General features: G+C 34.5%; 1 protein-coding gene across 1 annotated transcript; it reads right to left on the minus strand.

The window, feature by feature from the left end:
- Positions 1 to 8,040: 8,040 nt before the first annotated feature.
- LOC125471483 (uncharacterized mitochondrial protein AtMg00810-like) lies at positions 8,041 to 8,754 on the minus strand. The gene is made up of 2 exons (XM_048571920.1): positions 8,504 to 8,754; positions 8,041 to 8,209 (listed from the first exon to the last, which is right to left on the minus strand). The coding sequence occupies exons 1-2, from the start codon at positions 8,752 to 8,754 to the stop codon at positions 8,041 to 8,043; spliced, it is 420 nt and encodes a 139-aa protein (XP_048427877.1).
- Positions 8,755 to 11,731: the final 2,977 nt, after the last annotated feature.

Genomic DNA, 11,731 nt, shown 5'->3' on the forward strand with positions numbered 1-11,731 from the left:
CACCTTTGGCGAAAATCAAATCTAAGACATTTCACTTACAAGTGAAGAAAAATATCATTAAATTGTAGTACTAAGTGGGTGAAGAAAAGTTTAAAGTTTACATTCATTTTTTGCTTCAATAATATGCCCTAAATTTAGTGAGTTATCATTTTTTTCACCAAATGAATCTTGCAATCTGCCCTGGTCTATTTCCTCCAATTGGCAATTGATGTGCAATGTGCTATACTGTTTTTCTTTCTTCTCTGTATGTCCCCTTTTATGTTTCGGATATGTGCTTGAAATGAAGATGTCGTGTTTTCGCCGGCATTTTGGTGTTTACTATCCCTTTAAACATTTATATAAAAAGTACGTTTGTTAATCATCAGGCTTGATTAATATTTGGGCTTGAGAGTGATAAATGGGTGATGACTTATCACGGTTTTTTTTATAGTCGAAATGATCTTATCTTCTTTTTGAGTAATGCTAGAAACATAAAATTTGAAAAATAAATAATGTGTCACAAAAAATAATGAGTACGTTTATCAACAATTAAGTAATAATCATAATTTAGTTTCCTTAGCATTACCCTTCTTTTTTATTATCCTAATTATGCATGACTAGTCAACCAAATGTTAGCAATTCAGTCAGTCTATATATGCAATCAAATACACGACTGTGCCGCCACTTAATATTACGGTCTAGTGGTATTCCTCTTCACTTATAAGTGAGAGGTCCTAGGTTCGATTCTTACCAAAGGAGAATTTGAACCACATGATTGCTATCCTATTGTGATGCTAAGCCCACCCCTACTCCCTTAGTGTAGATAATATTGTTAGTTCCAAAAAATAAATACTCAACTATGCCAGGTCCATATTCTTTCCAACACACCAATCATCTTTATTTTCCCTTTATTTTCCCTTTATTTTCCTATGACCGCAATCCAAATAGGATAGGTCGCGAAGAAAATTAAAAAAGTTCACTATAAAATCAATTTACAATGTAGAATAACTCAACTCCTTATAAAAACTCTAACCTTTAAAAGAAAAATAAATAAATAAATAAATAAAAACCTTTGTATAAAAACTTATAAGGTTCCTCAATTCTTCCATCTGAGATGAATACTCAACATGTCATGAATACGGTTAAGATTTGTTAGTTAGTCCCTCAAATTCTTAGCATGACCAAACTAAACTACTTCATTTAAATTTCGAGTTTCGTTGGATTTTATTTCGTTGAGTGATTGCTATATTAAAGCCTATTGTCTTTTCGATGGCAAGGCTATAGTTGGAGATATTATTAGGTGATACTACGTCTGCTCATGGTACTTCCATTGAAAATCTGTCATTTATTCATTGTATATTTCCTTATTTGTACAGCTGGACTTCAACCAATTTTATACCTTAAAAACAAAATAAAAAAAATGAAAGAAAAAAAAAAAAACAAAGCAAAAGAACCCCCGCCCACCCGGTGGCAGTCCGACAATCTCCCACCATAGTCGACCCCGGCCTTCAACCCAACGGCCTTCCATTGCTGCCGTCGCTCCCTTTCTGTTTCTTCTCCTTCCTGCAATTCTGTGTGATAATGGTTTTGTGGTATGCAACTCTCCTTGTCATCATACATGTAAGTCTTTGAATTTTTATAAGATTTTATTTGCAAATGAGCGATATGCCTCCTATTCTTCAATCTTTAAAAGTTTCAATGACATTGACGCAGGAAAAACCAAGCGAGTCTCGGGGAGACGGGGGATGATAACTTGGGATTCACTCAACTAGGTGCAACAGAGCTCGCTCACATCACTAATTGTGGATTCGCTAACATGACCAAGCCAAATGCTTGATTGGAGAAGGAGAAATTACCCATTTCAATTGCACAAAGCAAAATATATTTTAATTCATTCAAGTCTCTCATTCAAAGCTTTCTAGTACAATATTTATAAGCGTATGCAAATTGATAGACTTCAAGTTTTCATGACACGCTTACAACTCCCAAAATAACTTAACAAATTCCTAAGTAATTAAAATACAAAACCTTTGTTATTCCAAACCATATTAATGACTTCAAATTTTTTTTTCTCCAAGTCCACCTCCCGCATTAGACATCAAAATGTTTTCCGAATTGAATTTAAAATTTACACAGAAAGAAAAGAAGCAACTAGAGAGGGAGGGAGAAGGAGCCCAGAAAGGAAGGGGAAGAGAGGTAGGGTGCGGCGGAAAGAGGCAACGCGGGGTAGGGATCTGCTCTACTAAGTCGGGTTGTCGGGGCAGCTGTGGGAGGTCATTCTTTTTTTTCTCCGTTTCCATACTTTTTAATCTTTAATTTTATATTCCTAGAAAACGTTAAACTGGGTTTTAAATCCAATTGTAAAAATATGGAACAGATAACAGATTTCAATGGCAATAGCACGAGTGACGTGGTGATACGGTATCACCTAATAAACTGAAAAATCTAACTAGACTTGTTGACTGCTAAATTAAAGAAAGAGAGTTTTAACGAAAAGGGTCTGATACTATTTATTCTTAATCAAAAAGATATTTTGTGCATGAAAAGTCTATAATAGATCAAGCTCTTTTCTTTATTTACTCTTATACCATTATTTTATTATTGCAAAGGGGTCTACAATGATATTGACATTTATGTTTGGAAATATATTATTTTACATGATGCTATTTAACTTATGCTAATTTACTGCCAACTCTTCATGTTGTCGATGTTATGCAGCTCTTCTTCTGCCAAATTATTCCAGTATTGTTTATCGTCTTGTAATACATATCTTCTGTTTCTCTTTTGAAAATTTAAGACTTCCAATATGGTTGATAACGGACTTTTGACTTGCTGTAAATATGCATTTCTTCTTCGTCTGCTACTAATATCATATCATACCTAAAATCTTCAAACTCATCTAAGGCAAACATTTGGATCCCTCGAAATTTTAGGATATTTTTGTATGAAGAAGTCAACTTATGTGGAGAGATATAGGATAGTCTAAAGGACTCTTCATTAATCATGGTTATATGCCTAGCTTTCTCCTTATGCATATGTACATACCAATTTGAAGGACTACTAATAAAACGTATTCAAATTTCCTTCCACTTTTCTAGATAATCTTCTGCCACTTTTATAAGTTTTTAAGGAAATAATTCTAGTTGTGAAATATGGTTAATGAATATTTTATCAAGATAGCCAAACTCTAATAGTAAGGCTGGGGTAACTTCTACCACATTATGCTTTTCTTGATGCTCATAACTAAAATGCCATGGTCTATAATCTCTCATGTTAATATTGGTCACAGTTATGCTAACCTTCAGTTTACAAATACAACTCTACGTACTATTACAAAAATATGGCGGATACATCTTTGTAATAATATTTATTCCTGGTTTTGGACCAAAGATGGACTGATAGAAGGAACAATGTAATTGTAATTGTAACTTTTTCATGGACTGTGATACTCTGCTTAGGATCTCATTTTGCATATCTTTGGCATTGTTCTTAATTTTGCTTTTGAAATTTCTTCTAATAGAATATCATCTATTATTAAGTCTAAAAATATATTTCTAAGAAAACTTTCATATCTTTCTTGTTTTTCTTTGTCACTTAGATGTTGATACTACTCCAATGCAATGTCTTCTTCTAAGAGCTCAATCTTAATCTCTTCTCTGAGTTCATTAGCCTCTTGTTCTATGGGTTCAATAACCTCTTTTTCTTTATTCTTATACTGATCAATTTCCACACTTATTTTCAATTCTCTTTGCAGGGTGTCACTTGCCTTCTGCTGCATTTTAAGAGATTGGAGTTCTTGATTCATTTTGGTAAACTTACTAAATAATGACTCATGGTCCCTAGAAATAACATGAAGGTTGTGCTCAAGAGAATGAATATGATGCTAGATTTGATGAATACTAAAATTAAAACTATCAAACTCTTGTTCTAAGGCTCTAATTAATTTTTTATGACCTAACCTCATGTTTGGCTGTTTGATTTGGATAATCCAAAAATTATCTAAGAGAATCTGTTGCCTATTAGAAAGTCCTGGTACTCTTGGCCTATATCTCAGAGTTGGAATTTCTGATTCCTTCAACAATATTGCCATTGAAGTTGAAAGTAGATATTGGTGGTGATGCTAGTCTGCTTATGCTATTTTGGAATCCACTGAATTGTGGAAGTCCATGGTGCATCATTATGCTATTGAAAGATGCTCTTCTGCCTTGTGGTCTTGTGCCATTTGAAGATGATAGTCCACAATATTCCATTCTTGTTCAACAAATTAATCTTGATAAGATATCAACTAATGTATTGTCATTACCTTTTATATGTTCAAAAAGTGGTTTAAAATCATTTCCTATAGAAAATTAACCCATCTTTAGGTTGTTGTTTATTAGCATGTATCTTTATAATGAGAAACTATATTTTGCCAATCTGTTCTAATCGTAAATACTTCATTATGTAAAAATAAAGAAAATGCCTCAAGTGAGTTAATTATTCCTAAAATTTCTAAATCCGTTGACTGTAATCTTGACTGTACATCATTGAATTTTCCTAATGAATATCTACAAACTTGTTCGTCAGACTTTGGAAACTCCTTATGCTTTTTTAAGTGTAGTATACCTGCCCATCCTTATGATGAAGCACATGTTTCAACTACTTTATAACTATCATCTAAAGGTAATGTTCATGGCTTAAGTTTAGTAATTTCTTCATTTATATTTTGAACTAATTTAATATCTTCACTATTAAAATACTTTTGTCTAATTTTGCTAGTTTTACTGTGTAATATTGCTATTTTTCTTCCTAAATCATGGCTAAAATTTCTTGCATAATTTAAAAATCCTAAAAATGCTTATAACTATTTTTTGTCTTCTAACTTATCTAGAAATTCTAAGACCTTTTTAGCTATATGATCTTGTAATTGTATTGTACCTGACTTGATATGCATTCCTAAAAATTCTATATCTTGTTTTTCTAACGCTATTTTATTTTTGCTAATCACAATTCCATTATTGATAAATTCTTGTAAAACTATTTCTAAGTGCTTTCTATGTTCATTTCTATTTTTATTATGTACTTGGAAGATTCAAGTAGCAGAAATAGTGATTTAGAAGGGTATATGTGTATATTCATAGAAGAACAACATGAAGAAGAATATAAATACATTAATTTAGGTTGGCCAAAAAAATGTGATAAGTGTAGTAAATTAGTTGCAAATAAATATTATAATACATGTTCAATATTATGTGAAAAGTGTTATAGTAATAGGTTATTATAAGTTAATTCAACAAAATCGCAATACTGAAATATTAGGAAATATTGTTTATAGTATAGAAAAGCCAAAAAATAGTTCTTTAATTACCATAAATTGTGAAATAGAATTAGCAAAAGAACATAAGATACAAACAACAACTATAATAGATACATGAAGTACAAAGAGTGTTATAAGAGAAGAGTTAGTACCAGAAAAATATAGACAAAAATTAGCAAAACCAGTAAGAATAACACAATTTGATGAGAGACCAGTTTACTTAACACATCGCATTAATAATGAGTCTATTAAAATAGAAAAACAACAATTTAATTTACCATTAACATTTGTTTCACCAGTAGAATCATACCCATTTATTTTAGGATTAAACTTTTTGAAAAGTTTACAAGGTTTTTTGTTTATGAACCCTAGCATAACATTTTTCGAAAGAGGTATTACAATAATTGACCAAAGTGATACTGTAAAAGCATATAAAAGTATAAGTATAGAAGAATCTAGTAGTCAAGATTGTTATTATTTAGAAAACTCAAAAGAAGATGATGAGCATAATAATATAGAAGAGTTTGATGAAAAAATATTTGAACATGAATATCTGATTTTATAAGAAGGAACCCATATAGAAATATTACAGTTAAATAAACCAAAAAGTTTAGAAGAATTATTAAAATTAGCAAAACAAACTAGAATCATAGGAGAAGACCCACAGTTACATTGGAATAAAAATAAAATAATAGCAAAATTAGATATAATTAATCAAGATTTAACTATAAAGACAGCTGATATGCCTTCTAGTTTATTAGACAAGCAAGAGTTTTAACATCAAATAAATGAGTTGTTAAATTTAAAAGTAATTAGACCCTCTAAGTCTAGACATAGATCAACAACATTTATTGTGAGAAAACATTCAGAATTAAAGAGAGGTAAGGCTAGAATAGTTTATAATTACAAGAGATTAAATGATAATGCATATGAAGATAGTTATAAGTTACCAAATAAAGATGAGCTTATAAATAAAATTCAAGAAAGTAGATATTTTAGTAAATTTGATTGTAAATCAGGATTTTGGCAAATACGATTAGCGGAATAATCAATTGAGTGGACAACTTTTACTTGTCGAGAAGGACATTTTGAGTGGCTTGTTATGCTATTTGGACTTAAAAATGCTCCATCAATCCTTCAAATAAAGATGGACCAAATTTTCAAGAAATATGATAAATTTTGTAGTGCTTATGTGGATGATATTTTGGATACCAGATTCGGACAGCAAGCCCGGTTAAATAGTCAGATGGTCATTATAACAATTAGACATAAAATCTTGTACATGCAACTTGACATGCTTCAATATGACAGCCACTCACAGTACAACTATAAGGCCTTAACGGCTGAACTCAGAGGTACGAAGAACTCAAAGGTACCCTGGTTGATGTCCAGTTATTTGTATGGCAAGCATTCAACTATAACAGAGTGCTCGAACAAAGTATGATCGTCAGTTTAGCAGGTTAATAACATAACTACAATAGTGTTTCCCTGTTTTGGACTAGAAGTCTAATTAAACAAACACACTAAAGAAAGAAAAGAAAGCTTACTTAAGACTTGGAGATTGCTTGAATACGTACACTTGAACTTTTATTGATATATAGAATGATTACAAAGATAATTGTTTACAAGGAAGTGTTTACAAGGATGCTATGAAGACTACAGATGCTTGAGAGTATGAAGATGGTGTGAGTATATGATGAGAGTAGGGTGTTCACGTGTTGAGATGTTAAGAAGTATGTTTTTACAATGAATGAAACTCCACTTATATAGAATGAATGAGAATACAATGGTATTAAAATTATTTATAAATAAACGGTGTGGACATCTTTTTGGTACTTGTCATTTGTCACTATGCTTCTACTGCTGTTGAAATTGGTGTGGACATCTTTTTGGTACTTGTCATTTGTCACTATGCTTCTACTGCTGTTGAAATTGTCAGCATTGTTTATGAAATGTGGACTAATTTTTATTTTGCATGTGAACTTGCTTGTCTTCTTTTGCATGTGAATTTGCTGCATGGTTTGTCTCCTGGTGCCCAACTTTTGCATGTGATATCCCTGAAATGCTCTCTTCCTTAAAATGCTCTATCCCTTGTCTTCTTTTACATGCCCATTTTAGGTATTACTGAATTGTTTTGTCCTTATGATTAAAGAGAGTTTTTGGGGGGTTTTGGTTCGTTTTCCATTAAAGAAATGGTAAACCTTGTTTTGGTTTGTATTTACATGTATGTGAGATAGAATTCTAGGGTTTTCATGAATATTGATCTGATTGTTTATTCTTTTCACATAGAGGAATATATATATAAGCTTATACAATCTCCTACAAACTAGGAAACAATTATCCTAAATATACTAGGATATCAATTACATAATCTCATACCCAAAATATCCCTACATTCCTTATTCCCTAAGGTTAACTTACGGCAACATTCCCCCTCAAGTTGGTGTGTAGATATCACCTAGTTCCAACTTGTTAAGTGAGTCCTGAAACACTCTTGATGACACGGCATGAGTTAATACATCAGCCAACTGATCTTCAGATCTTACATATGGAATGTCAATCAACTTAACATCCAACTTCTCTTTAATAAAATGTATATCCACCTTAACATGTTTCGTACGATCATGTTGACCCGGATTATTAGCTATTTCTCTCGCAACTTTATTATCACAATACAACAACATAGCTCCATGCGGTTTGAACCCAATCTCGGTCAGGGAGATCCTTAGCCACAACAATTCACAAATCCCATGTGCCATACCACGTTATTCAGCCTCTGCAATGGATTTAGCAACCACATTCTGTTTCTTACTCCTCCAAGTTACAAGATTGCCTCCAATAAATGTAAAGTACCCTGATGTAGAGCGTCCATCAGTAATGTTTCCAGCCCAATCAGCATCTGTGTACCCTTTTACTTCCAAATGCCCATGTTTCCTGAAAATCAACCATTTTCCAAGTGCACCTTTCAAATAACTCAAAATTCACATTACTACAACCATATGATCTTCACTAGGGCAGTGCATGAATTGACTTACCACACTTATAGCATATGCAATATCTAGCCTCGTGAGAGACAAGTAAATCAACCTTCTCACTAGCCTCTGGTATCTTTCCCTGTTTGCAGAGACTTGATCAGAATAACTTGCTAAATGATGATTCTGAACTATAGGCATTTTTGCTGGTTTGCACACCAACATCTATGTCTCAGATAAAAGATCGAAAACATACTTCCACTGTGACAAGTAAATATCCTCACGGGAATGAGCAACTTTAATTCCTAAGAAGTACTTTAAGCCTCCTATGTCTTTCATGTCGAACTCTGAAGAGAGATACCCTTGTAGTCTTTTAATCTCTTCGGTATCATCACCAATAACTACCATATCATCCACATAAATTATTAACAAGGTGACCTTATCTTCTCTGTATTTGATAAACAAAGTGTGATTCGTATTTCCATGTCGGTAACCATATTTCTTCATTGCCTCAGTGAATCTTCCAAACCACGCCCTAGGTGACTATTTGAACCCATAAAGGGCTTTTCGCAGTCTACACACTTTGCCCACTCTGTTCGGCATTTCATACTTGGGTGGAAGCTCCATGTAAACTTTTTTTTCCAGGTTTCCATGTAGAAAAGCATTTTTTACGTCAAATTGCTTTAACGGCCAATCAAAGTTAGCAGCTAAAGGCAAAAGAACTCAAATAGTGTTCATTTTTACTACCGAGGCAAATGTCTCTTGATAATCTACTCCGAAAGTTTGTGTGTACCCCCTAGCAACCAACCTTGCCTTGTATCTATCAATGGTTCCATCTGCTTTGTGTTTGATGGTGAACACCTATTTGCATCCCACTGGTTTATTCCCTTGTGGTAGTAACTCCACACTCCAAGTCTTATTTTTCTGTAGAGCCTCCATCTCGACCTCCATTGCTTTTGTCTATCAAAGATCTTGCAAACTTTCTTCCACTTTTGTTGGGATTTTGATTCCATCCATTGTATTCACCATGGCTTGGTACATAAGGGAAAATTGATGAGTATAGACATACTTTGCCATAACATATTTGACTTTTTCATCAGAAGAATACTTGTCAGGTGGTTTCCTACGATTTTGTCTAGATGGAAACACATATGTACTTTCAATATTAGTCAAATTACGAGCTCCCTCAGGTTGGGACAAACTTACCTCATAGATATCCTCGAGCACATGGACGGGTACAACTAGAGGAAGGTTATTTCTTGAAGTGTTTTGGTTGTCAGAGTTTTTGGGCAATGATCGTAGCCCACTACTGCTTTGACGCTGTGCACTAGGCTGTGCGCTTCCCTCGGGACCACTCTCGGACTGGATCACATTTGCAGCTTGGCTTCCAAACTAGCCAAACCCAGATTGAGCTCACACACACTGCTGAGCTTAGACTCACGAGTTAGGAAGGATGGCAATTGTCGACCCTGCTAGCAAATGTTGTCACCGTGGTAGTTTTCATGTTGGCAAGTGTCACACTACTGTGTTTCATGGTGGGCATCTTTTTGCCCAGTTGGAAGATCAATCCAACTGTAATCTTCATGTGTTTTCATCTCCTCCTGAAGGTTAGAGTTGGTGTGATCAGTGACAAAGAACATCTCGTGCTCAAAAAACGTAACATCCATAGTGACATATGTATGCTTCGTCGGTGGCTGGTAACATCGGTATCCTTTTTACTGACCTTTAAAGCCCAAAAAAATACATCGAACTACACACGGATCCAACTTACTACGTTGATTTTTGTGGAGGTGTACCATAGGTCACACACCCAAAAATACATGGTGACAATTGAAGAGAAGATGGTATCATCACATGGTCAGCAAAAACCTCCATAGGAGTTCGAAAATTATGTACTCTAGTGGGCATTCGGTTCATTAGATAAACTGAATATCTGACGGCATCCGCCCAATAAGAGTAAGGGACGTGAGCCCTAATGAGAAGTGCTCGAGTGGTTTCCAAAATATGTCTATTTTTGCGTTCCGCAACCCCATTTTGTTGTGGGGTTTGTGGGCAAGTAGTCTTATGAAGAATGCCACGCTCTTGGAAAATTTGAGAGAGTTCAGTATTGATATATTCGCCACTAATATCGAACTGGAGAACCTTAAGAGGAAGAGAGTATTGATTTTCAACCATGTGATAATTGTTGGAAAATTTTCCCAACCTCACTTTTCTGTTTCATAGTATAAAGCCATGTCATTCTGGTGAAGTCATGTACAAAGATAATAAACCAACGAACTTCGTGAATAGTAGCAACTAGAGAGGGCCCATTCACATCAGAATGGACTAACTCAAACGACACTATTCTTTTATTTAAACTCAAATAATAAGAAGTACGATGGCTTTTTCCTAGAATGCAATCATTACACTGAAGATCAGCGTCTGAAATGCCACAAAATAAAGACGGAAGTAATTTTTTCAAATAACTAAAAGATGTATGCCCCAATAAACGATGCCATATCCTGATTGTCTTATTCTTGTTCGACTGGCTATTGCGCACTTGATTCACTTTGCTTGCTGACATATCATCCACATAGTATAACCCTCTACTCTTAGTACAACGCCCAATTATCACCCGAGTCTGGATATCCTGAAGTGGGCAAAAGGGGGGAAATATTAACACAACACAATCTAATTGCTCAGTCACTTGACCAACAGAAAGTAAATGATTGGACAATGATGGAACAAGTAGTGCATTGTGAATGGACAAAGATGGAGTAAGGGAAATAGAACTAGCTCCCGTTACAGGAGCAACATCACCATTGGCTATGATGACATCCTCTTTAGATGGTGGAGTCATGTGATAAAATAATGATGCATTGTAAGTCATATGATCTGTAGCTCTAGAGTCAATTATCCAACCAGTATCTCTTTTGGTGGACGATATCAAAACATTACCGATTTTATCTAAATCTTCCGAGTTGTCATTCATTGAAATTTGATTGATTAGAGATAGTAATGGACCGGTTTCATCCACATTTGATGTTGCCACCACTGCCTACCTTGTTGACTAGGCTTCTGCCATGACAAGGTGGGACAAACTGGGCCCTGGTTGGCCCGCCACAACAGCCACAACACCGCTACCGTTACCAACCTTTTCCTGTTAGGCTTTGGGCCCAACGTGACCTCTATTTGGTGTTGCTGCAGTAGTAACTCGCAGTTGTCTTGAGGTGCGTTTGTTTCCTCGTGATTTCAATTCTTTTTTCCTTTCCCAATACCATTCTGGGTAACAATGGATTTCAAAACAGGTTTCCTCAGTGTGTCTAGTTCCATTACAGTGATTGTAATGGAGTTTATCTTTATCAATATCCTCCTGTGTACAAGATGACAGAGAGTTTCCAATAGATGGTGGATGAGAATTAGGCGCTTTAGTTGCCATAGCCATAGAAAGTCTTGCTGCCGTGGTGGTCTTTGTTCCCATCATAGTGGCCTGCCTTTAAGATTT

Source organism: the organism of the source record quoted next, unplaced genomic scaffold (assembly GCF_019419815.1).
Source record: "Pyrus x bretschneideri cultivar Hongxiangsu unplaced genomic scaffold, Pyrus_bretschneideri_v1 Contig6, whole genome shotgun sequence".
NCBI lineage: Eukaryota > Viridiplantae > Streptophyta > Magnoliopsida > Rosales > Rosaceae > Pyrus > Pyrus x bretschneideri.